This window comes from Corvus kubaryi, unplaced genomic scaffold (genome assembly GCF_017639235.1).
Source record: "Corvus kubaryi isolate FWS band 111438036 unplaced genomic scaffold, C.kubaryi_AGA036_p1.0 37394, whole genome shotgun sequence".
Lineage (NCBI taxonomy): Eukaryota > Metazoa > Chordata > Aves > Passeriformes > Corvidae > Corvus > Corvus kubaryi.
This window is the reverse complement of record NW_024581133.1, coordinates 799,104-827,021: the sequence shown is the minus strand read 5'-3', so window position 1 is coordinate 827,021 and position 27,918 is coordinate 799,104. Positions and strand designations below refer to the sequence as shown.

The 27,918-nt window shown below is 39.5% G+C and overlaps 1 protein-coding gene across 2 annotated transcripts; it reads right to left on the bottom strand.

Annotated features, from left to right (window-relative positions):
- On the bottom strand, positions 1 to 27,918 carry FAM214A (family with sequence similarity 214 member A). Of its 2 annotated transcripts, XM_042039558.1 has the most exons (12): positions 27,831 to 27,918; positions 16,965 to 17,149; positions 15,947 to 16,149; positions 15,372 to 15,497; positions 13,264 to 15,109; positions 12,507 to 12,623; positions 11,480 to 11,559; positions 10,540 to 10,648; positions 9,551 to 9,709; positions 7,653 to 7,721; positions 6,611 to 6,810; positions 1 to 1,244 (listed from the first exon to the last, which is right to left on the bottom strand). In XM_042039558.1, the coding sequence occupies exons 3-12, from the start codon at positions 16,114 to 16,116 to the stop codon at positions 1,091 to 1,093; spliced, it is 3,030 nt and encodes a 1,009-aa protein (XP_041895492.1). In that variant the 5' UTR covers positions 16,117 to 16,149; positions 16,965 to 17,149; positions 27,831 to 27,918; the 3' UTR covers positions 1 to 1,090. The 2 variants fall into 2 exon arrangements, with proteins under 2 accessions (XP_041895492.1, XP_041895491.1); XM_042039557.1 differs by lacking the exon at positions 27,831 to 27,918 and having other exon boundaries at positions 16,965 to 17,156.

Here is a 27,918-nt window from a genome sequence, read left to right as displayed (position 1 = left end):
TATAATCAAATGCTTCTAACTTTATTTCTCTCAGTTACACAGTTTAACACTTAGCATAAACTGTTCATCTGACTGTTTTGTTTTAGGAATACACACACGTATCGGAAAATAGTCATATGCCCAGGGTAGCATTGCTAGTAAAACCTCCTATGGCCACCTAGTGGCCTACATGGAATTGACCTATGAAAAATATTTAGGATTACATGAAGATCCTCTCATCTAAAAATAAAACAAAAAGTACAAGTTTCATAGCTTTTGCATATATTTAAGATATAAATACTAATTTGTTTGCACAGTACATCCTTTAACACAATTTGAGAAATAAAATGGGGGAGGGTGCACATTTTATGTCAGGAAAACCAATAACAGAAAGCAAAATTAAAATGGCCCTTAAGGAAAGAAAATAAATTGAGGGAGCAAAATGTGAATTGAATTAATGATCTGAATGCATGAGTAAGTAAATAAACAATCTGCACAGTGGTTGCAAGTGTTATTAAATCTGGTTGTGAGAAAAAATGGAAAAGGGTACCATTAAAGAGAAAAAACAGCTAAATGCTTGCATAGTATGAAATGTTATGGAAATTCACCTGTTGTCCCCATTTTCAATAACTTAAATGAATATCACTTAAAACAGCACACAGATTAAAGACATCTGTATATATTTCAGATTTCAATATTAATGCCAAAAATACATAGTATGATTTTACATAGGATTTATGCTACATTAGAACACTAAAGACAAACATCACTTGAGTATTAAATGAAACATTAAATATTAAATAACTGAAAAATAAAATAAAAAGTGTAAACACTAAACTAACTTGGGAATTTGCTATTGCAACACATCCAATGAAGTGGTTTTAAACAGTACAAAAAGATTAGATTTAAGTATGTTTCCAGTCTACTTGGAATACACAAAGCTCATTCCAGAAACCTTTTAAAAACTGGTCCAGGATCACACAGAACCTTCTTTCTCTTGAGCGCTATTTTTATTCCTTTACAGACTTAACTTTATACTGTTGTCTCTACCAATCTTTGCTTGCAAGGAGTACTCAACAGCAAAATGAATACTTTTGTTTGCCATTGTTTGCTAGCATCTTGGTGAAAACTGAGGATTTGTTGGAGATTCAGTGTAAGATTTGAGTTCATATGCAGCGCCGCTATCAACTTCCATGGATTTCCGAGAGAATAGGAGCCTTACATCTCTGTGGAGGTAGATCTTTCCAGATTTAGAACTCTGGAACCTGAAAAGATACAAATACCTGTGTTATCTAAAACAAAAGATAAATCTTTAAAAATTATTAAATAAAATGCACTTCTAAAACATTACAGCCAAAACACATTTGAACAAACAAAATTAGTCAGTTAAAATGAAAGGAAAAAGAAGATCCTAACACTTTCATTCTGCTTTGTTTCTTTTGACATTTAAAGGTTCTGTTCGTAATCAATGCAGTGCACAGCTTTGAAAGTGGCATGGAATATTTGAAGTTCACACTGCCATTATGTACATCGAAGATTAAAGTCCTCAGTAATCTGGAATGGCAAAAAATGCTCTTCAGTGAGCACTGAAAATGTCCAAAGGGTGGCCTAAGCACACACAAAAGGGAATTTCCAACAATATACATATCAAATACGCATTTAGTTCCAGCAATCATGTAGACAGATTGCACTGCTCTCCTCGTGAATGTAGCACCAGGAGGTTCACTACTGCTTTATACCACACTCCAAACATAGAAAGAACTTGTCTTGAGAAGCAGTAGATACCTGGATCTCTGCAGGCAGGCAGGGAATTTTTTTTGAACAGACTGGGGAGCATTTCAAAGAGACTGCAGCTCACGGGCCCAATCACCAAAGCAAACACTGGTCAGTTCCTGGGCCCGTTCACCTTTTATGCTGCAGCTAAACAGCCTAATTCAGGTCCTCCAAACCTGCAGGAATGTGCCAGTTCCACTTTCTCTGGGCTTTAACAACTGTATATAGAGAGGCAAGATCTGCATTTCAGAGAACTGTATTCTATAGTTCTCATGTGGCAGAACTCCTTAATTTCCTTCTCTCCACCAGGAAAGGCACAAGAGCCTAAGGAGCATTTCTGATGGCAACTGAACTGAACATCACTACCACTATGCCACAGTGAGGGAGAAATGCTTTTGCTGCTGCAATAGAAACAGAAAACCATTGCTGTTGTCACAACAGGATGATGCCACTGCAAATGCTGAGAGAGCAGTGCATGCTGTACTGGCATGCATTACAATTTGCACAGATTTTTAATAGGCTTTTACTTATTGACCCCATTGAAGCAAAAGCAGTATCTCTAGAAAAACCTATGCATAATTTGACTGAAATTCTGAGAGGTAGGAGAAGGACAAGTACAGAAGATCCATCAAGGCTTCATCATCTGAGGAAGGCAAGTTGTGGAAATGGATTCTGTGGCACTGTTCTGTTCAGATGAGTGATGCAGAATAGCTTGTACTCATCCCCACAGCCAGACAAAGGAAAACTCTGTTCTCCTAGATACAGCTGTCAAGGACATTAAATGCAGCAGGGTCCAGCAGAATGCTCCTACTGGCTCCCACAGAGATCCCATCCATCACTATTTATTTGCTCGGTGCTGTCAGTGTGAAAGCCCTTTACCTGATAGGCAAAAGGGAGAAGACACTATCTTAAGAGAAGACTGTGGAAGAGAGCACAAGGAAGATTGAAAGAGACAAGGGACAGAGCAAACACCACAAACAGTTAACTCAGAATGTAGCTCGTAACACATTCTAAAAGGAAAAATTTTAACTGAAATGTCTATTGTAGCTAAGTATGATTGAAATTAATTCCTATAGATCTTGTTATCAAAGCACCATAATAAAATAGAACTCAACTTCCATTTTACACATGGATCTTTCAAAAGAATTATTAGCACAGCCTATTTTTAAACTTCTCAAGCTTGCTCTTTTCTATGAGTGATAATCCTGCAAGGCTCCCTTTGCTCAGTAAATAATGGTTCCCTGCAACATGATTTTTCTGAGCACGACATTTCAAAAAGATGGAAGAAGGATAAGTGGGAGACAGCAGCAAAGTTCAAGGGATTCTTCTTATCTCTGCATCCATTACCTATTTTTTTTCTTTTAGACAGGTCTACCCTAGTAATTGGGATTTAGAAGTGTTGCTTTTCATACACACAAATACATTGGAATAATCAAGACAAGAATTCCCTACACCCTTGCAGGGTGGTGATGGAGTGGCCAGCACAGGACTGACTGCAGAGCTGTGGCAGCTCCAGTAGTTTTGTGTAAAGAAATTTAAAAAACCCAACACAACCAAGGTCTCTGACAGACGGTGTCCCAGGAACAGTAACAACAGACAAATACAGGAATGCTTAAACACACAAATATCAGATGCTAGAAAGTCTGGCAGAGGAACTTTACTGAACAAATGACAAATACAAGCACAAAGTCCCTACATGTATTTTATAGGCCATCAAAATTTACAAAGAACAGAGTAATTCACAGAAGCAGGATAGTCTTGAAAACATATGTAGCAAAACGTGTTTTATAAGTGAAAAAGACTGTACAACACAATCTATAAAATCGGTAAGTAAAATCATTGGGACAAGGATAAAAATTTCTAGATAAGAAAAAATGCTGAGAGACCATAAAGATCAAAAGCAGCTAGTAAATCAGTAATAGCAGGTATCTTCAGCTTCCACCAATAAAGGTGTATGTCATACTAGGAAAGTATTTTCCAAAAAGTTTCTCAACACCTTGAGGAATCACTACTTTTAACAACCAGTTTCAAGCTTACCCTCCACCAAGCCCTCAGCAACAACCCCTGTTCTAGCTGTTAAGCAACAACTACGCTCCATGCCATTCCTGGCAATGTGTCAGTACTAAGGCTGTTGACCAAGCTTTAAAAACTTGAAAAACGCTGAGCTGTGGGCAGGTTAGCTGTTTAATTGCTTTTCACAAGGGTGCCAGAACATGACCTAGAAACCCATAGATGGTCGTCATCCTCACAACACTGGGCAGAAACGAGGCACAAGCAGAGCTGAGCTCTTATGCTCAAGTCGATTTAATTACAAGACAGAAAGTCATTGCTTCACTTGCAACAAAAAAATTATCCCCAAAGCATACTCAGAAAACAACTTAAACTGCAGGTGCAACTCTTGGGGGTTTTTAATAATGAATAAAGCTCTGCTGTCTGTGCAAGCTGTATTTGGGATCTCAATCCTGTAGCTGTGGGTACAAGTACAGTCTAATGGCATATTGAACAGTCCCTCAAACATACAGAACTGCATGCAGAAGCTGCACACACAATAAACCTGACACTTTAAAGACTGTTGTAGAAAATCTGGCCGCCAATGTTAAGCTCCAGACCTATGCAAGCATTTTTGCTGAATTACCACTTGAAAAGGAGCTTTCATAATGCGAGTGCTGACAAGTGTGATTAAGGCCTCGCAAGCAGATGCGACCACAATGCAGCTCACTGGTGGTGACTTCATTTGTTTTTTGAACAAAATTTCAATACGTAAGCTTAAGATGCTTGTGCTCAATAACTACAGCAACTAAAACTGAAAGGCTGTTCTAAGTCAACTTGAGTAACAAACAAAAATAAATATGAATAGTTAAAACTTTCTAGGTCTGTATAACTTTTCAGTAAAGCAGACTTTAAGAAACTTTGGTGCTTTTAAAAATGAAGTTTTAAAACCGACTTACATGTGAATTAATATACTACGAAGATTTTTTTAAGCCCTCCTAATTAAAATCCATCTTTAGTAAAGAAGGATGCTAAATGGACAACTGAGTCTTTTGTAAAATCGTAAGTGCTCAGTATAATAAACCACAAGACAGATCAACATAAGCCACTTCAATATTTCAAGGAGTTCTGCCATTCTTACATTATGAGAAGGGACCCAAAGCTTGGGTTCATCACTGAAGAAAAAACTTGTGGCATACTCTGTAGTTATTCACTTTCCAAAGAAAGAAGCTAAGCATCATAATTATGATTTTGGTTTTTCCAATCAGAAATGGATGCATTTCCAATTACTCATCATAAACCCATGAACTCATCCCTACCAGAGGTCTGAAAGCTAAATTGTACAGATATTCCAAAATGAGAAGCATCAGAACTGCAACATTTCTGTCTCTCAGCAGGTATTAGAAATAGGAAGCTCTTAAAAAAGACTTGTAGCTGTAACAGATGAAAGAGCCAAAAGCAGATTTGCCTTCAAATAGAATTCTTGGGTCTGTCAACAAGAAATTTACAAACTGCATTAAAGTAGAAACTGAAAGGGGACGACACAAGACCACTACTTTTCATGCAGGTATGCTAGACCCAGCTGGCCACAGACTTTTACCCACCACTGCAGCTGAGGCCTCTCCCCAGTTCCTCTGCACAGTCAGATCAACATTACAACTGAATAGAGCCTTCTACTGGGGCTACACACTTTTTCAGAATTTGCCCCAAAAGAAAAATGCTGGAACATGGTTAGGTTAGACACTGCAAGTTAGTGTGGCCTGAAAGGATGAATTTCAATTCAGGCTAAATTTCAGAATGAAAACACTGTTCAACAGCCTTATGACACTATTATCACACTCCAGTAAACCAACACGCTTTTTTCGACTGTCAACTTTCATTTAGTGGGAGAGTCTGGCTTAGAATCACTGTTCTAGACAAGGCTGTGTTTCAAAAGTCTGTTGGATAGAAATCAATGCCACTAAATAGGAAAAATAATATGTACCAGAAATGATTGTACAACAATAGAGAAGTGTAAGGTGTTTGATTTTGTTCTGCTTGCTCACTTCAGAATGTCAGCTGCTGGTGGGTTTCCAAGTGCTGCGGTGAAAGCACTGGCTCTATGTGTACAGGCATTTCTTCCTACAAAAACACAGGCAAAGAAGTCTGCAAACTGCAGGAGGACAGAGTATATCCATCATTCCCCTTTGTTTCCAGCTGCAGTCTCCAGAACACCCCAAGAGCAGCAGCACAGTGTCTGGTTTCAGGCAGTGCTTTGTAAATCATTTAAGGAAGATTCAGTGAATATTTTATAAAGTGAAAGACATTATCACCAGTATTGCATCATGAAACAGGTATTTACATTTTTGCCACTAAACACTGTATTTTTAGGAGTAGCTCAGACCGTTACAAGCTGTTCTGGTGAAGAGGCACATGAGAAGCACACCGGGCACCTTCTCTTCCTTGATCCTTAGTTTTGGCTTTTGCCCATATAACATCCACTTTCACTATTTCCTGTAACCTCAAAAAAAGTGCATAGATTCAGCTGGAACAATATCTCTCTCACTAAGAAAAGATTTAAGCTTTGCGATGGTATACGAAATACTTCAGTGCCAAGAGAGAGCTTTATGTTGTATTTTAACTTTGTTTCTCCCAAGGAGAATCCAAATTATTTATTAGCTCTTCCTCCTCTACTGTCTAGCTTCAAGATCAAGTTAACATTCCTTTTTTTTTATTTTTTCTTTTCATGCGTTCTTATTTCTGTATACAGAAAGGCTGGCTGGGAAAGAAATTATGAGTTAAATTTTGGCAGATACTTTTTTGTGGTTTTGGCTTGGGTTTGTTGGGGGTTTTTTGTTTTATTTTGGTTTTTTAACTTCAAGGAGCTTACCTCAGATGTATGAGGTAGCGTAGTAGCCTTTCTTCAGTCTGGTGACTGTTTTCTTTATTGACAGTTCGCTTGACTTCTCGTCTCACAGGAACAGAAAACGTTCTTTGCCGTAGGAATGTTTGATGATTAGCTGGCATTTCTCTCAAGTCATAGATCACCACAAACATCTTCACCACAGTTTTGTTAGGGTTAAATAAGGTCTGAAAAGACAAACAGTTCAATACAATACTCTTTAGAGATGACAAATTTGAAAAAAAAACCCAACAAACCTAACCCAAACTCGATCCATCAGAATAGTCCTCCATGCACGTTTCTGTGCCATAGAGCAACGTTTATGTAAAAACAGCGGGAAGCTTTTCTGGTTTTCAACACTTCAACTACCAGCAGTTCCCATTTTTAAATATAATGCTAAATACAATCTAATCTGAATGAAACACTAGTGTAGGACTACTCTTACTTTGCTAATCAGCATCCCCATTTTTGTTTATTTTTCCAGTCAGCTTTTTGTCTACACTGTTTTCCAGACACAATACACTCGCAGGAAGCACAGTGGTGGGCTCCGCTTTTAAACCTGAAATTACGAATGTGTTATCTTGGACTGGGTTCTTAAAAGAAGGAGTCAGTTCACTGGTTCTTAGCAATGACTGTGATTTACTTCGTGGTTTTATTACACAAGTAAAGGTGGTGTTAAAATATTACAAAAGGTAGATACCATTCATTATTCAATCTTAATCACTTTAGAAGAAATTCAGAATTTAGACTGTGGCCTAATTACTTCCCCATCACTTTTTCAAAGCCACAGTGTCCCCAAGTATTCTGATTCTCCTGTAACTGATTTTAAGACTCCTCAGAGCACAGAAGTGTTCAAAGATTGGGAATCTTCTTTGTCCCATGCACAGACTTCTACTCTGAATTACTACAGTATACCTACAGAGATACACATTTCCACTGCTAGCTTCATGCTCATCTCCAATAACCTCATCTCTGCATGACTTTCTTGATATTAGTGGTTTCAAGGCACCCTTATCTGCTGAGTACGTACCACTTGTATTGTTCCTGAAGGCGGTACCCGATAACCCCTTTTACCAAGGGACTCTAAAGTAATTACACCCTACAAAAACAAAACACATATTTAGGTCACAGAGATAAACAAATCAAAATGTTCTAATCATGTAATTGCATTGATTTGAAACATAATCAGTAATTTACAAAAACTAAAAATAGAAGGCAATGCATTTAAGATGCAGGTAAAAAATCAGCAGTAGGGGCCTTACAGATAGTTTGGCAGACCATTAAAAGCTGTGCAATAAGAGGTACGTTCTCCTCTTGAAACAAGATTCAAGTTTCCACATCTTCTCCACATCAGGGAGCTAGGACAAAACAGAGCTTTCTTTCAAAGCAGCTGGGAGGTTGAAATGAAACATTTGTCTCCTCCTTTCCATTTCTATATCATCTACAGTTGCACCAATAATACTCCAAATCTCACAGAACTCACTTTTGCTTTTCAAAGGCAGCAGATGCACTTAATCTTCCACTCTAATCCAAATTTTGGGAAGGATGACATCTGCTTTGGTACCAGCTGTGATCTGCAGAGCACCCCTGAGTGCCGCACAGGACGCTGCCGAGGCCACGCTCAGGGCACTGCCACACCTCTGGTCACCCTGCAGGGCACCACTGCTGCACCCCACTGCACTGGACTCAAAAAACCCAAACCAAACAACCAAAAAAAGACCCCAAAGCAGAGAAACTAGCTATACAAACAGAAACAATGTTTCTGATGATGGAGGCACTACACAAATGCTGTATTAATCCTGGGAGACTCAGCCATAATAGCATATTTAGAGCATGTGGAAAAGCCTGAAACAATGAAACCCAGCTAGGAAAATAAGCAATGCTACTTTAACCGTTTGAGGAGCATGAGAATCCCTTCACCTCCTAGAAAATTAAGTGAAATAATCTAGAAAGATGAAAGCAAAAGAAGAGATACTTTTTGCAGCAGTTAAGACATACACAAGTTTAAACTCAAAGCCATTACTTAAACTCTAAGCAGTTTCCTTTTCTGAATACTTTCCAAAACAGAAGGTCAGAAATATGGTAACTGCTATGAATTTAAAATCTAAATGTTGGGATACTCAGATGTTCATTGCTTGACTTACATGTTTAAACAACCTCTTTACCGTGTATTAGACAGACGTACACATACAAAAACCTCTAAAAATTGGAGCTGCCACCTATGTAAAATTGAGGTTCTTTAACAGGCATTCAGAATAAATCCAGCCTCTGATTCACTGCCAGCATATAAGACACCATTTGCTTTTTACAGAGGAGCACTTTTAGACGTGCAACACCCGTGCTGTCACTGTAGAAAGGTGGAACAGAATTAGCACCCAGAGACGGAGAACACAAACACTGTGTGGCTGCAAACATCAGCAAAGCATGCAGCCTGTGAGAGTGCCGTGTGCCACGACAGCCCCAACAATATCTGCTTTAAAAGAAAGGGCTGAATAACTTCCAAGTCTAAGGTCTCCATCAGCAATTGCCCCTTGGCCTGCACCTAAGCCACTCTGCAGAGTGGTTAGTTGCCCAGAGCAGCTGCTTGTTGGGACAACAAAACGTATCCTGGTAAGTCCAGCTATTGCCTCACTGCTATTTTAAGGTAGATGGATAAAAAGAGATGTTGGGGGTTGATCACTGCAGTGTGGGGGGAGACAAATACATTCAATATCCCAAGATGAGAACAGCTGAATGGTGGGGCAGAGAAGTGGAAGGAAAAGCACTAGTTAGGGAAAGGAAGGGGGAGAGGACAACTCTGTCATAGGCAGTTGAAAATAAGCCAGATCCCTGCAAATCTTCACCTTCTGAACCCTCTACTCACCAAGCTCTTGCTCTTCGCCTCCATGTACCAGAATTTATTTAAAATAAATCCAACCACACACTTACCATGTAAGGAGAGGGCGCATTGTCATCTGAAACGCTGTAGAACGACACTTCAACTGGCAGAGTCATGTGCGTGGGACAAAAGACTCCACTGGCTCCCACCTCTGCTGTGAAACCCTCCACAACACCGAGCGGGTCCAAGCGGAAATTCAGGACAGATTCCTGGAAAACAAGGCACATACAGCTCAGCTTGGGAACACCTCAAATAAAACAGAGTGTAACTGATCAGGAAACAAGTCTATATAAAACTTTGTGTCTTTCATAAGGTGACCTGCCAAAAATCAAAAATCACTAAGGCAAAAATGATGAACGTTCAGTAAGATGACAGTGGTTTAAGAGAAAGCGTCCAAATCCTGTCTTCGTCCTGCTGAAACTGTGCAAAAGCCCACGGAGAACTTTACTGCAGCAGGATCTATGCATGATTTGCAGCATATACTATCTGAAAAACATAATAACCTAGAATCTGTAACCTTCCCCAACAAATTCAGCTGCATATTTCACAAGACAGTACAATACAACCCGTTAATGCACTGGCTGTTAGTTGCTGTTACTGGATATGCTACATGAAGTGAAGAGCTGGAGCCTACCCTTCAAACATGTTCTGTTTAATACACCGATTTAATTCCGCTTTTGTGACATATTAAGTAGACTTTAAGAGTGAAAATGTAAATCCTTTTTTCTAGGTAAGGACATTATAAACATGAACAATTACAGGTTATTAAATCTCACTTAAGGCAACAGAACATCTTCTAACTTGACCATAGTGAGAAACAAAAGCTTAAGCAACTCATTGTATTTGATTCTCTGAGACAGAAGATGTCTGGGGCATGAAATAAGTGCCTTTACAGCTGGAAATGAAAACAAATTTTATTCAATTTAGTTAGGAACTTTTACATTTTAATAAGGCTGGAATTGTTCACAGTAATATACTTCTAAAAGCAGTACAGAAGAGTATTAAAAATACCACAAGAATTCTAGAGAATATGCAATACCTCAAAGTTTCCCAGAAGGCTAAGACTTGTTACTGGTGGAGCACTGGAACTTAGAAATGGTTTCCCATGGCTGTCTGGATCACTGTCTCTGTTTATACATTGTTGTGGGCTATTAAAAAAAGACAGAATAAATATAAAGAATAAACACATTTGCTTTTGTCTTCTGGGTATAAACAGTTCTAGAGAGAATAATTTATTTACTGTACTACAAAATGTTGTCCTAAAGAAGTAACAGTTGAACATTGCCTATTAATACTTTAGCAAAGTAGCAAATTTAATAATAATAATAATAATAGCAGCAAAGCATTTTCTAGTTAACTGAAAAATATTTTCACCAGTTTTACATTACAAGGGATAAAGACAATAGAAATTTTGTTCTTTAACTCCATTAGCAGGAATCAAAAGATCAGATTATTTTCTCTTGTATGTAGGTACTTTTGTCTCATATTCTGAAGCATATCTCATATTCCTGACATCAAACTACCATACCAAAAGCTGTTTATGTTACATGTATTAATGTACAAAAGGTCAGGATTGGCCCTTTTTAAAAGTCTGATTCTCTGAACAAGTTAAGACATTAAAATGCTTAACTTGTTCAACACTAAGGACAAAATACAGCACAAAATTAACATTGATTTGAAGAAGAATCAGTGATTACTAGCTTTTCTGTCTGAAAACTCAAGTGTATCTGACAGCATATCTACCCCTGCTGGGGACAGAACTCATTCTGCCAGCAGCTCTCATTCCATGGCTATGTCCCAGAGCTGTGCTAACCTGGAAACTCCCAGGGCACCTCAGCTGCTGAGCCTTGTTTTAAAATAAGGATTCTTTTGAAAGCATTTTTTGTCTTTGCTAACAAGCTTTGTTTTTGCATATAAATATATATATACACATTATGCCTCCCTCAAAATTCTCCATGTTTCTGGTAAATAAAACATACCTTCTTGCAGACAGACATTTCAGCTGCAGCAATGATGAATCCAGATCAAAGCACCCAGACTGTGTTTTCCTTTGAGGAACCTCAACAAGGAAAGAAGATGCTAATTTGAAAACTGAGCTGCTACCACAGACAATTTTGCCAAGTAAGCACATTTTGCCAAGAATTTTCATGACATTACAAAATTATAAAAACAGAGCATAGAGAGTAATTCTTATACATTTTAAACATAGTGAAGAAAGTTCTAGGACTATTAATGACGAGACTGTAAATTCTGATTAGCAGGAAGTATTTCAGTAAAGACATTCAGGAAGCTGATGTCTCTTTGGAACAGTACAGAATAAACAGGCTGTAACAATTTCCATCAAATTTCCCTGAAAACATGACAGCCTTTACAAACAATGAAGAATAAAGCATATCACATGTTGATTACAGGACATCACTACTTCAGTAGTTTTAATAGGGACTGCCTCCTTTTTTAAAACTCCTAACAACCTACCAAGAACTGTAACACTTCCCCAAAGTCTGCCTTATCACAGCAGTTTTGTTTCACTAAATCATTCCATGACATCTCTGGTTACTGAAGAATGTACTGTACAAACTGGTCACAGAAACAAAAGCTTTGGAATAATAGGCAATCAGGTATTAAAAACTAACACAAAACCTCTCAAATGACAAAATGTTAATTTACACTTAAAGCACTGATCTTCAAAATGCTTTCTTTTGTGCTCTAAAATGGCACCAAAGCATTGTTTCTATTGATTTTTCTAATGCCACCTTTTGTTAATCTTGATATTATCTCAACAACTATGTATGTCTTTAATATTTTCTTTTCCAAAACTACTGTTTGGCTTCATTTACAGGTTAACTCTCATTTAAGCATTAATTTCCACTCACAAGAGTATTCACTGTGACACAAAGTAAATACACTCACTTCACCTAGGTATTTTGTCAAATTTTATACCATGCACAGACATTAGAAGAACAAATACTCCCTTTCTCAGTTAAAAGAATTTCAAAAATAACTTACAGGACTTGAAAGCAGAGGCAGTCCAGTTCTGGGATGAAAAGCCTTGGTTGAAGTTCCATCCAGGGATCGAAAGTTGTGTTTCCGCCATGTGTTTGTGTGTTTTAGAGACGGTGCTTTCTGCCAGCAGAACAAATTCACTCAGGTTATCAATGGGATATTTCAGTGACCTATCATGATAACACTCACTTGCTGTAAGGGACAAGACTCCTGACCCAGGTGGATCTCCATCACACTAGCGTGGGATGAAACACTCAGTATAAATTCCCCTTGATCTATAATTACACAGACTGCTCCCAAAAGACCACAGAGCATACTCAGACAGGTGTCCTTCTGCAAACCAGGCTGCCTCACTGCCTATGGAAACAGTCCCAGCTCTGGCCCCGGCAGTGGAACAGGACAGCGTTCTTCTCCGTGGTAAACTGACGAAGTTTAGGGGAGGCACCACCAGCCAAGTTACCCAATCACACAGAATCATTTGACATGTCACCTTGTCAGCTAGACCATGGCACTAAGTTGTTTCTTGAACACCTCCAGGGTTGGTGACACCAGCACCTGGGCAGTCCATTCCCATGCTTAACCCTCTCCATGAAGAAATCCTTCCTGAGTTACTTCAGACCAAGATTACAATGGTAACACGCTGCTTCCTACAAGGTCAAGCTTAAACTCCTCTTCATGCTGGTCCTTAGCAGATAGAGGGTACAAGCTATCTGACAAAGGGCAGCTGTAGGAATTATAGTCTGTTCCCATATGTATTTACCTGTACGTCTGGGTTCTTCTGCCTCTCACACTTAACTACATTGTCTTCAGCAGGTTTCTTCTGAGAAGTGCTTTGAAAATCCAGGCTTGTTGGGTCTTCATTCTCATCATGTGCAGTTTTTGTTTTATCTTGTTTGGTTTTGTTTTTGAAACTGTCATGGTCTTTATTTAAATAATTTTCAATACTAACAAGCTGAGTATTTTGCTCATAAATATTTGGTTTTTTGGAGTCTTTATCTAAACGCTTGAGCTCATTTTTGTGCAAAGAGTCAGATACTGGCATCACGGTTGCTTTTTTTGTACCTTCAAGTATTCTGCATTTTTCTATCTGTAAATTATTAAAACTGTCTGTGCCGTTGTTCTCACTAACAACTGTTCTTTCTTTAAGTTTATTTGTGCAAATCTGTTCATCAATGCTGCTGGAATTTGAACCCTGTTTAATTCTGTTGGTTATCTGGTCTTTCTGTGCACAACCAGAATGTATTTCAAATTTATCTGGAACTTCAGATTTATTTCCTTTAATACATGATGATGATGTGTGAATGTTATTAAATGCATGAGAAGTTTTATTTGAAGTCTGATGAAATGCATTTTGGACAGCTTCACTGGGTTTTGCTAAAACCAATTTTCTTCTTGCTTGGACTTTCAGAGACGTCTTCAATTCTCCATCAAACCTAGAAGGACTGATAGGAGTATCAGGTGTCTTTGTCCCTGATTTACTGCTGTCTTCTAACAGAGAAAAACTGGATTTAGCAAAAGAAACAGAAGGCGGTTCCTTGCCTTTCTTCAGCAAATTTTCATCTTCATATGTACTTCGGAAAATTTTTGAAGTGACTGGACTAGCCTCATGCACCTTGAATGGACGTCCAGCAACATGGGAAGTGGCTGGATCACAATGAATCAAGTGTTGGGCAATCCTTGCTATCACCTCCTGCCGCTCCTGGAGCAGGGAATCGATCAGGGGGTTACTCTCTCCTGCCGACTGACGGCCACAGTGGCTCCCTGGAACACGGGCGTCGAGCAGGGTGACCTCTGGCACTGCTCTCGTTTTGCCTTCCCCACTATCCTCCTGTATTGCATTGTCTGAGCTGGCAACAGAAACAGGGGTGCTTTCCTTGCTTTTCCTTGGCAAGTTCTCGTCTTCGAAAGTACTCCGGAAAGCTTTTGGTGTAGCCGAGATGTTTTCATGTGTGTTGAACGGACGCCCAGCAACAACTGGTGAAGTAGCTGGATCACAGTGAATCAAGTGCTGAGCAATCCTAGCAATGACTTCTTGTCGCTCTTGAAGTAAAGAGCCTATCAAAGGATTGGTTTCTGTGGGCTGATGAGAGCAATGACTATTTGAAACACGGGAATCAACTAGAGAACAGGATTTAAAAGTCCTGACCGGTGTTTCATGAGGTTGTGTCTTACTGTCTGCTGTAGCATTATAGCACTGAACTTTAGACTGCGATGCCCCAAAGTCAGATCCAAGTCCGGTAGATGGATAAAGTTTTAAATTTCTGAAAGATGTAGTAAATTCAGGCAACTTTTTTCCATTAAGTAGGCCTTCAGGTGTCATTGTCCATGTCTGTTTCCCACGAAAACGCTGTGGACTGGGAGTACTGCATTGCTGAGCAGCACTGGGATCGCCGTGCTGATGGAACTTACGCTCTTGCATTCGCTTTTCGTAAAAGCTAAGGTTGGTGTGAATACTACAGGTCAAAACTGGGTAGTTGGATTGCCTGGGCAAGGACTGGACGCTGACTCTCAAGGCCACATTGTGAGAAACATTAGGAACAGGAAAGACATGCTCAGTGGGTGTCTGGGAGAACGTCCACGGCAAATCCACATCTGCAGCGCTCACCCTGAAACAATACCGAAGGGCATTTACAACAATAGCTAAATGAAGAGTTTTTAATTATCTACTTCATAACAAAGGTCTAAGAAAAAGCACTAAAAACATCAGCAACTGCTGTACTTTGCATAGTACACAAATCCTATAGAACTGCCAAAGTACCAGGCCAACAATTCTAAAATCAAGCAGGAGGACAGGAGAGAAGAATGATTTTAAGACAAGCTGCAGCAATCTGCAAACAGCAAACGAGTTTTTTTCCATTCCAGGAGTACCTGTAGAGGATGTTTCGGGGAACAGCACCGTGTGAAACGCTCAGCCACGCGCTCAGCTGAGAGAAGAAGACAAAGGACCGGACAGCCAATAAAAGGGTCTTCTCTTCAATAAATCGATCTCCACTCCTAAGACATTTAAAGACAAACACATAAGTGTTGGTAAGAATATTCAGAGACTTTTTAGAACTAGAATATTGTCAGATCTTTGGTCAGAATAATAAAATACAGCTTAATCAAGCAAAACAAAAACTCCTCACACATTTTTGAAGATCCCAGAGCCTCGTTTGTTTTTATACACATTAAAATTGACAAAACTTGACGTAACAAATGTTAAACGTATTTAAAGGACCATTTGCAGCCAGGATCATTTTCATATTCTGCACTGCACAATGTGTACTGCAGAAATTTTGAGTATAAGAAGACTAAAACTGAGATGCTTCGATTTCACTAGCAAACAGTGGTTTGCTTAGATGAGTCCTCATGGCAAAGAGCCAGTTCAAAAACACTGATTACTTTAAGGACTTTAATATGACAAGATTCTTGCAATTACCAGCTAATCTTCATATCTAACTTACTGTCGAGGAACTGGCTCCAAAATCCACCTTTCTAACAGCAATGCATCTTGTTTGATTGCAGGATCATTTAAATCATTCCCCTCGGTGGTGGGCCCTTCATCACTATAGCAACAGTCTGGAAGTAGCATCACTTCTACCATGATTGGAATATTGTTCTTCCACAGAAGCATAACCTCAGATCTGGTTCGCCTGGCCTGACGACACTGAGGGAAAGGAAAATGTCAACATACACAAGCCATAAAAATACTAGCCAGATTTAAATCTAATTTAAAAGCACATTCCAAAGTACTAGAGAAGGATAAGGGTCAAATTCTGTTTGGTTTCACCAAATCAGAAATAAGATTCCAAAGCTATTAAATGAAAAAATAATTAACAAATCCTTTACAGTTGCCATTTGAGCAAATTTCTTTAGAAAATTAAAAAAAGCTTATAAAAATACATATCCCCAACCACTGCACTTTGCTACCTTGCAGTTATCTCTCCACAAGGCACCCTCTTGGATAGACCAACTCAGCAGTATCTTTATAAATTCTGTGTCTTGAAGCAGGCTAACCTTCTGCATGAATATAACATAAATTCCCACAGTACTTAGGAACTTCAACTTTACTCCCAAACAGACTGGCTAGATTTGATGTGCTTGTGTTTTTTTGATCACTAACTTTTCAAGAACACCTGGAAAAGCAAAAAGTTAGGCAAGTCAGCCTGCATTTTCTCAAAAGAAACCCTAGACCAAGAATGCTAAGTATAGTGCTCGTCATTTACATAATAAAGATTCAAATAGGCACTGCATTCAGGTAGTCGTGCAGAACTTCACGTTCAAGGATAAAAGGCTTAATGATCTCTCATTTTAAGGACAGATCTATTATTAGTAGGATACTGAATTACATACTCATTTAAATGAAGGACTGACAGAGAGCCATTGTTACTCATGCTTAACTGTGAATCCACTGTGGGTTCTTGGCTGACTTTAACCACAGTAGCAAGGATTTGGGACATGAAATGGGAACCACGGCCATACCTGAGCCAGTTTGTCGCTGCATTCATGCTTAGTTGTTGGTGGCTGACTTGACTGTGCTGGTGGGCAGTGGAAGCCCTCTGTCCTGCCCTTGATCGAGTACTCTGGTGTCCGGCCCTCAGTGATCAGCAAGGCCAAGGAAACCAGGAACTCCTCAGCTTCATACTCAAAGTATTCATCCAAAGTATCTGTCATTTCAAAAAGACAAAAATTAATGACATTTGCTGTATAACAACTGTTGGCTGACCCTGCAGTTTGTTTCAATTACATTTGAAATGAGAGTGGGCTATGGGAAATGGATCTTCGTGTCAGACTGGCTGCACTCCCCATAAAGCCCACCACTCCCCACTGTAGCACCACAAAACAACTTTCCTCATCTCATAATGTTGTCACTACAAACAGACAAAGAACTTTGTTTTTCTACAGCTTTTCTAGAAGACAAAAGCTTTCCTGGGCTCTTGTGGGAGAAGTCTGATGACAGTATGACTTGGCACTGTTATTATCATCTGACAGATGGAATAAGAAGCCACAATATATCATAAAATAGTTTAAAAATTGAAGAAGAAGGAAAAAAAGGAATATTTACTTCCATTACAGAAAAAGTGGGACACAATGTTCTTTAAGATTTTTATTGCAAGTCCCTCCTGCTGAGAGCAAGGCTTACTTCAGAGGTCCATTTTTAGTTACCATTAACACATAGGAAATGTCCCGAAGAAACATACAGAGTATTCATTGTTTTGTACCACGGTCAGTCTAAACTTGTGCAAAGAATGAAAACTCAACAAGTCTCTGCAGACAAAGCAGCAGCTGGCACTGCTCTTCATGAAGAGCCCTGGCACACTCAGTTCCTGCAGAGCTAAGATGCACCATTTTATGGTGTTTTACAGAGCACCCTTCTCCTCCTCCTCCCTCATCACGAGGATGTCACCCATCATTCAAACAGATTTAAGTACAACCAGATCATGTCGTTCTCCTCTCTGCTTCAAAACACTTCAAGTTTCAAAATTATTTAATTACTGAAGAGGTTACAGAAAACTCTCGTTTCCATGAAAGAGAAAATACATTCACTTCAAAGTCTATTTTAAGAGCAGCAAAAAAAAGCGGGTGGAGGCAGGGCCGCCAGCAGTTCTTTACCTTTATTTTCAAGCTTTAGGGGAACAAAAGCACATGACATCCTCACAATTTTAGCTTAAATGTCCTATGTCATCCATCAAAACAAAACTGCCACAGGGACAGAGTTAATTTCTATGCATGTTTCAATTATCATGCATAAAATACCCTTCAGAAGTCTTTTTTGTCTTGGTCCCCTAATAGCAGAGCATTTGGCAAACATTGCAAGGCAGACTTGAGAGATGCATACAAGAATGGATGCGTGAAACAAAAGCTCCAATTAAATGTGCAATTATCTGCATATGCAAATCATCAAGTGTGTAAAACCAGCTTTTGCATGTACATATTTGCCTAGCCCAGGCTTGTACACCACCGACCCCAGGGCTTACAGCCTATTTGAAGGGATCTACACAAGGTAAATAACAGAAGTCAGCCCACTGCTGAAGAAGAGCCAGAGGACAGATGAATTACCCTGGAGGACCCCATATGGCATGTGAACAACACATTAATTCATCTGGCATATGTTAAAATGGTCATTCACCTGACGGATGGCAAAAAATATCTAATAAAGGGTGAATGAAAGATTAAAGGAATGGTAAATAACAGAGAGGACAAGACTCTTAGGTAGTGATATGAGTCACCTACAAAATTAGGCACCTGCAATTTTTTTTTCAGCTGGAAGTCTGGTGAACAAAAGGCAAGTCATACTTGGGAACAGGAAAATGGAATTTGGGAAGACTCTGAAAAGGATTTGGATATACAACAGACAAAAAAAAAAAAAAAAATTGCAGCATTATCTTGCTGCTAAGCTCATCTTTGTATGTCCAAAGGCCATGGTAATTTCAAGAAAGCCCCAGCAGGAAGGATCACTAGTGGACTATTTTGCCTACTCTGACAGAGAAGTTCAAAAATCTCGAAAGTGTTCAACAGGAGTGAAATTAATTTAAACTAGAATTGTCTCATGCTTAGCAGACTAAACAAAGCTATTTCATCCCTATGAACATGCACAAGAAGAACTCTTTTTAGTTAAAATACATAAAAACATGTATGATTTTTAAGAAAAACTGTAAAGAGTGTGATCAAGATCAGCATGTGCACAGTAAAATGTGATACCTGAAAATTTACACTAGAGAATTTTAAGTGGCAAGTAACAGTAAAAGAGACATGCCCTTCAATTATCATTAGACGCTTACCATATGAAGCAGTAGACTTTCTACTATTTAGCTCTCTTTTTAAGAAGATAATCCATATGTTCTCAAAATCTTTTGGACTTGACACAAATTAATGGACAAATCCTATGGTCTGAGTGCTTCTGCTGAGCTAGATTTAGGGAAAATCCCACCCCTTTTTTTGTGTTAAAAAGCCTCTGATACCAAAGCTTGTATTGCATACTTATAGTGCTCAGTGCCTTCAGAGACATATTACAGGGTACTACAACAAGACATAGACAGTTTAAAATATTCAAATGCAAGATCCAGTGAATAGTAAATAAGCAAGATAAATAAGCAATAAATCCAGGTGCATATTCTGAAGTAATCATCGCTCAAGATTCAGATTACATACATGATGTTATTTCACATAAACAGATAAAGCTCATTTCCAAGTTCAATTTACAAATATTGCTCCTGTTCCTGTATCAGACCTATTATTTCAGAAGCAACCAGTTTCTTGCCTTAAGAATGGAAGACCCAACTAGCTTAAGAGACGTATTTATATACTTATATTGGCTGCAGTTACAAAAACACCATGTTGTTTCAAAATAAAAATGGCATCATTAAAAAGCCTGTGCTGAACTAGGAAATGCTACAGCATTATAAAGACAGAGCCAGCACTTTAAAATTATGTCAGCAATGTAACAAACCAGTTATTTGATCTAGACTTTAAAAAAAAATGTAAAGCACAAACAGCAACAGATAACGAGAAATATATTTTTTCCTACAAAGTTCATGTGGCATAGTATCTTTTTATAGCTCCACTAGATTTATATATCATTTAGCAACTTCTAAGAGTTTTCATAAAGAAAAAAACCCTATAACCGTTGAGAAGCCTGGTAATTGTTCCCATACAACAGACACAGATGATGCAAGTTGATGCAATTGAGGACAAGGGTAGAATGACATTTATAGAAACAGCAAACTCAGTGTTTAGTTAAAAAAAGTCCTACTCTGTGTGTGCTGCAACTGTTTGGTTTTGTGTATGAATCAGCCCTAGGACACATCATATATTGTGTACAGAATAACCTCAGTCCTATAACCTGACTATACAAATATGATTTTATTGTTCTGCTTCATCTCTAGCAATGCAACATGCAAGTATATAGCATAAAATAGGCATCCCTGCAGTGTCTGGGGTTTATTCCCCTTAAAATAGCAAAAAAATCAAGTTAGCTGACACAAGTAAATAGGAATTAAAGTAATAAGGCACTACAGCCCTCTAACCAATACATTGAAAGAAAAGGTTATTGACCAGGTGGTCACAAGAGACAGCAGCAGGTGTCAGACCACTCCAGGAGGAAAAAAGAGAAATTTAAATTTAGACTGAAGCTACTGTGCATAGAGCAAAGCAGACAGTACTGCAGAACTGACACCTGAAGGCACATCATTTTGTTTTCCTTTGCCTCCTGCACATACCAACCTCAACAAAGACTGATTTTCTACACCTTCTGGACAAACAGAAAAGCCCATTTAACCAGAAATGTCAAGGAGTCTTCACATCCTTGTCCTCCTACCTCCACTACACACAGGTGCACGAGCACTGGAATACAGAATAAGAACTCACAATCTTCCCCAAAAAATGAAATTGGTTCACATCCTGAAACATCAATTAAGGTTAGTCCTGTGGTAGTAGGGATTCAGAAATCCACTTAACTGGAACCCAAGGACTCTCCCAAAACTTCAGTTAATCAAGTTATGCCCAGCTGACTCCTTTCCCAACTAGGTCACGCTGGTGCAGACCAACTCCCTTCCTTTTCCTATCACAGCATTTTCTGTAGTAATTACAGAAAGTGTTTTCCTGAAAGACATGTTTTAGAAAAGCATTTAATCAGTTTTCTAGGCCTAGGCCAGGAAACAGAGACACTGGGTATCATGTAACCCATTGTGTTCCAGGTGGCACCAGAAGGGCAGCACATCTGGAAGCTGCTGCCCTGTCCTGCCTGGGCACAGCAAGGCAATAAATGGCCCCAGCAGAGCCGCTCCTGCCCTGTGCTACCCCCTCCCATCATGACCAAGCCGTGATACGACCACAATCTCTCTTAGTCCATGCTTATTTTATTGTCTTAGCACCTCTCATACTGCACTGCTCACCACAACTGCCTACCAAGCTTGTCCTCTTCTCAGAAAAAGAGCTCATTTTTGCAAAGAGACTTCAAAGAAAGATAATTTAGTTCAACTGGAGTATCCTTTAATCCTGACCTTCACTGATTGAGAGCTACTTCCTTCAAGAGTCCATGAAACAACTAATAATTGCCTTTGAATATGCTCTGTAACAGTGCAGACCGCTCCTGGAAAATCTTTAGGCACCCACAATGGATTTTGAAGGCCACTGATTTAAAGTAATCACATTCCTATTTCACTTCTTAGAAAGGTGAAACCCAGTAAGCAAAACACTCAACAAAATATGGAATGCATGGTGTAGGCTGTTGAGATTCCCAGCTGATGCAAGCTCTGCTCCTGCCCTACCCAGGCTGTCCAGTGGGCACCGTGGCATGGTCGCCCACACCTGCTCTCTCCTTCCTTTTTCAAAGACTAAAAGCATGGCTTAAGCACTTGGATCTTACTTTTTGTACTTTCAGTACAGGCAGTCCCTCAGGAAACACTTTGGTCCAAGGGTCCCATGGCAGGAGAGTCAGGTACACTGGAGATAAAGTGGCTGCACTGTCAGCACTCAGAACCCAGCACCTCCCAGCAAGGGCATTGCTCTGCATTGAAAAAATTACAGCAAAAGCTCTTCTCCCAAAACAATCAACTCTGGTAAGTTTTATTATCTCACTATTCCAAGAAATAGGTGAAAGGTACTTCCACATTTTAAGAGTAAGGCAGGGATTCAAGAAACTACTGTAAAGGAAATGAAACACAATGTAAACGTTTGACTAACAGCTTCTCTTCTGGAATTAGAAACACCTACGGATGCTTTGGTTAACTAATTCCACATTGTGCTTCACTTCAAATGAAAGTTGCCCTTGAATCCCCCAAATCCAAGATTCTCTAAATGAGCGGTCATGTTGTGTCTGCATATTACAAATCCATCATTATATCTGAAGTCACACGCTTCAAAAGCTTTGCAATAGTAAGAGTTTAGGTATAATTTAAGCTATCAAGAGGTAAAGTCATTAGATGGACTACTTGTTTCAAGAAACAAGCTATTAGTTACTTAAACTCAAGCAAATGCAATGAATTGGTTACTCACCTTGATTTAGGAATAATCCTATACAGACTGACACACACTGACAACTGTCTTACGTTCTTATGGCTCAAGATCTTTGAGCTCAGGGACAGTCATTGTGAAAACATGAGGAGAGCAGCACAGTAATTCATTTTATTGTTACTATCTGCTTACTTTTTCCAGGGTACCAAACTGAACCACTACCTGGGTATCAAAGCAGTTCAGCTGTAGGCAGAAAATGGCAGCATAGGAATTTATACTGGAACTGATGCATACCTGCTTGTCAAATGAAATAACAGTATAAGCTATAAAAAAACCTCTGATCCTACTTAGTTTCACATAAAACAGGAAGAAATTCACCTGCTTCTGTGTTGTTATGCCAGTTCATAAGCAGAAAAACAAACCAAAGCACACTACCTTGTAAGCAAGGGGGGATTTTAAAAGCCCAAGACAGAGCTATGTGGAGTTGATGAAGTTATTCCAGAGCTGCAGAGCAATAAAAATCAATCAGTGCCATGAGCTCCACTGCAGAGTGCAGTGCTGCAGTAATTCCCTGGCTCCGTGTGTATCACTGCTCATCTCCTGCACGTTCCTGTGGATGCCTCTCACAGCACCCAGAGCTAATCTCGAGGCAGCTTTACTGTAAATAGAGAGACTGGTTTTAAAACTGGGCCGGAGGGAAAAAACAAACTACAGCTCACATTTTACTAAAACTTACTCAGATTCAAACAGCTTAATAAGTATAGACATAAAATCCATTTAAAGCTTAAGTTTCCTGCAGTCATCTCTGAAACTACTGCTGTCTGGGAGTGTAAAATGCAGACTGTTAAACTGATCTGGGTGTTCCCATCTTGCTTCCTGAGTTTTGGCTGACATCCTATTTTGCCATCACCATACTGCTTACTGAGTCACTTCTCTTCGTCCAACTGTAGCTTCTATTTTTATCTAAGCAACAACAGTTTAATGTGCTTCTTTTGATTTTTTGGCATTAAACCAGATTCTAGATCCAATATTTGCAAGGGAAACTGGTTTTGTTTTCCCTTAACTGGACAAAGAAAAGGAATAAGAACAAATGGTACAAGCTGAATTGTTTCTTGCTCACAATGAAATCACAAATTGTAAAGTAGGTCAATCATTACAATTTCAACATCTGTATTTAGTAGAAGGAAAGCAATACCTGAAAACATGAACTTCGAGGCTTATTTTAAACATCAATTCACCAAAAGTTGCAAGAGAACATATATATTGTAAAATACACCTATCCCCCTGTATCCTGACATGGTTACATAAGTGCTGAAATGTCAGTGCAAGGCTGTAAGATTATCAGTGCTGCAATGGTTAGCAGTTTAAATAGAAGCCACTTGTGGGAAGAGAACATTTTCCTTTTTGCTGACTCCTAAACTAAAGGTGCTACTTATACCAACATGCTACAACTGGACAGGTCCTGAAAGCAAAGAGGACTTGGCTCAGCTAAAGCCCTCGAGAGCACATCAATTTCTGTTTTCCTTTATATTAGCTTCCTACATTGTGATTACATTAAATGTGACTACACAAAAAAACTGAAGTTACACTTTAATGAAACAAAAATGCCTATAAGGAGCACACCAAGTAATTTCCATTAATTCACCTCTAGCTTTTTACATTTTCCCCTTGTTTAGCTGATGCTCTGCCTAAGCTAGACTGTGTTAGAACAAACTGCATGACACAATACACCTATCTGAAAAAAAAAGAAAACTAATTCCCAGAAAAGCCAAAGGATTTCTGTCAGGTATTTCATTTCAAAAAGAAAATAATTAGGAGAAAACAGATCTTTTAAAATTAGTGTGTGGTGCTTAGTATAGAACAGACACTTGGCTGTAATTGGAAGGGAATAGGTTTCTATCCAGCCTTCACTCACCACCAGTACAAGGATTTATTACCCTTGTAAATATGCTGATAGAAACTTTGCAGAATTATATTCAAAACAAATTACTGAGATGCTCCTGTTTTAAATCCCATCCTAGTTCCCAGGGGGTAGCAAGGGCAATGTGGAGACCAGACCCAAACTAACTTCACAGGCACTGGCACCACAATGCAAAACCCATCCAAATGCTTGGTTTGAGAAGCTGATGGAGCCGAGTGTCACCCTAGAACAGAAAGCAGAGCACACTTAAGCTTACAGAGTATGTGAGAATGTCTTCCTAAGGTGTTTCCTTGGCAAATAACTGAGCATTTTTACACTAAAACACAGAATTTTCCAATACAACATTTCTATATTTTTTTTTCCATGCTTCCCTCACTGATACTGATAACTCTCATCAAGGCTTTCCAAGCCAAGGGAACTTTGGAGATGAGAATGATGACCATCTTCATTATGGTTACTCATTAACTCAAGAAGGAGCTTAGCAGCAACTACATGGCTGAAGACACACAGACCAAAGGCTTTGATCAACTTACTCAACTTCATGTTAGCTGTAAACATCATACTGCAGTGCCTCCATAGCTGCTGCTTTCTTTTCACATGAAAGCCAGCACATCTCTTTAGCTAATCCTTGTCTCTTCCTGAAGGCATATCATCCATGTGACAGTTGCAATTGAGTATTGGGAAGTCTAACTCCCAAGCCAAGACATCACTCCCATTAAACAGGTTGATGGCAGCTCTGCATTAAATTCCAGCTGTGACAGCATTTTTATAGTACATAAATGAAAGTGCGTGCCAGAAATTTTATTTCAGGCCCTAAACACAATACAATACAGGACGACATACACGAGTTTCAGTTTTAATTTGTTTAACAATCCAGCCTGACAAAGATTCAACTACTTGCAGACTTCTGTACTATTTCATACAGGGATTGGTTTAGAGATGGAAAGCAGTAATTTGTGAAAATAAATCACTTTCAGATGTTACTGGAAAACAACACAGACCTTTTAAAAAATCCTGCAGTAGGTATTTCAGTGCCCATGAGAGCTGCCAGAGAGCGTAGCCCTCTACATAAACACTACATGTTTGCACCTTTTGCTGACCAGATTTTTGCTAAAGTGTCACTCAGTTTATTCCTCTGTAATGTATCTTCACAATAGACACAAGCCTCTTTGGGCTCAGCATTTATAGAGATGAAGTGTTATCCTTGCCAAAAAATACTGGTTTCTAAAATTTCCCCAAATAACACCAAAAAAAATTTGGGGTATTTCATGCTTTATCTCATCACCTTAAATACTTACAGTGCTCAGAAACTTTGGCAATATACTTTCAAGTGTTCTCATGCTTATTTTTCTATTAATACAGATAAAATAACACTTCTTTTCTGAGGAGAAATATAAAGTAGCATTCAGCTTTCAAAAAGATTTTGAGCAAATTATTTGGAAGAGTCATTTAGTGCCTGACAAAACTGCAATGGGAACACAAAAGTCTTGCTGGGAAAGGCCAGCACTGCTCTGTGTGTGCACAGGTTCCACTCTGGCTTACAACCACCAGGCACAAGCTGGTGTTCTTCTTCCCTAAGACCATTGCAAGAAAAAGAACTGTTACATCACATGCCCTTTGCTTCAGACCATAGTTGGACTTGTTGGAAAATAAACCAGAGAGAATTTGAAAAGTGCTGTGTGAGAGCACTGACTCACTTTTGGGTGGAATCAGCAGGCATGCCACAGCTGCTGGAGTCAGGGAAAGCCCCTGCTGAAAGTACCATGGTCACTTACAGGATCACACATTATGGAAACCTTTCACTGGGCATTCTGCCCTCAACACAATACTGTTGTCAAGGCAAATGAGGTTTTGTAAGCACCAAAACAGTCAGCCTTCCCTTCCACACACTCAGAAAACTTTCAACAGCCAATACTCAAACACTCATCTTCACACTGGGGTCGGGTGCCAACGGGCCTGGCCGATGGTTTTTGAAAACCATACTACTGAGGAAGCTCTTGTATGCTGAAAATCTCCTCAAATGATACCTATCAGTATCTATTTTTAATAGATACTGCAATTTCTCAGTTTTACACTGGTTACCAAAACCCCAAACAAAAATAAACCAGAGAAGACTGTGGTACAGGGGTGGGCAGAAGTTTACATGTTCTTGAAAAAAACCCACCTAGTCCAATTTTTGGTGAAAGTAGTCTACTCTATTAAAAGACTATTAAAAAAAATAAAACCAGATGAACAAAAGACCTCTCCCATGCATGGTTAGTATGTTATTTCTTCCAGGGCAAGAATTTTGATCATCTACAAGTAGCACATTTTAAGAAAGTTTTGGGTTTGTTACTTACATTACAAATTTGGTAAGAGTGTAAAATAGGTGCTATCAGCAACTCACCAGGGCAGCAATAAACCCTGCACCCACCCAAAAGGCAGCCCCTCTCCCTCAAGGGTGGATAACACTCAATTATAAATATCCTGTTGTCTTAGACGAACCTGTAAAAGCCGTGAAGTTATGAATGAATGCCAGCACTGTTACCTAGGTCAGCCAATGGCCCTGATCCAGATAAATGAAGGTTAATTGGCTTTATTTTTAAATTCTGGAGAAGATGACAGTCTGTGCAGTTTTCCACAGGGCTGAATAGACCTCATGGGCCAGGAATTAAAAATCTGCAACTGCTTGGGCAGTAACTAACTTTTAGTTCAATCCAAATAATCAAAACAGTCATTTTACATGTCTAGACATATTTCATCTCCACAAGTACTGAATACCTTGATGTATGCAGTTTTTCTTCCTCTTTGCTTTCACCCAATTTGAGGAATTGACAGGGTCTAGCTGAGTGACATTTATCTTGTTATGTATCGGATTGACTTTAAGATTTTAAAAAAACCCAAAACAATCAGACTAATGAAACTCTGGAGCACGGGACCTTGGAAAGTACCTTTTTAAAAGCTGGGCCCACTTGAACAGTGACATTTCAAACAGCATACTTGTTTGCTTACAAAATTTAAGCGTCTGCTTTCCCTCTCCCCTTCATTCAACCATCCTGCCAGGCTTGCATTGCAGCTTTGAAGGCTACCAGGACCATCGGGCCACTGGGCACCTCACAGAACAAAACAAGCTTACGACAACCCGAGATGCCAGACACTCGTACGAAGTGCCAAAACCAACACTGCTGGAGCAAGAACAATAGCGGTGTGTTCATCGAGTATCTGTTCAAAACGCTTCTCCCTCGCAGGGAAAAGCGAGCGCAGGGCTGGCGGCGCCGCTGCTGGCACGGAGCGAGGGCAGGCGGGCGAGGACAGCGGCAGCAGCAGCCGCCCTGCCCGGGCTGACCCCGAGTCACCCTCCGGGGTGACCCTGGTGGCTCCAGCTTATTGGCTGCACGTGTGTTTTGCAACACCCTGTGCTGCGTATTCCTGGAACGCACTTTCCAGAGAACCGAGGGACAGGGCTCGCCCCTCCACTTCCAGCCCAATCTCACCAGCAGCAGCAGCATCCTGCTCCTCGAGATAAACTATCGGCTCAGGGAAAAGGGTCCAGACCCTGCTCGCCTGCTCTGAAATCAGGTG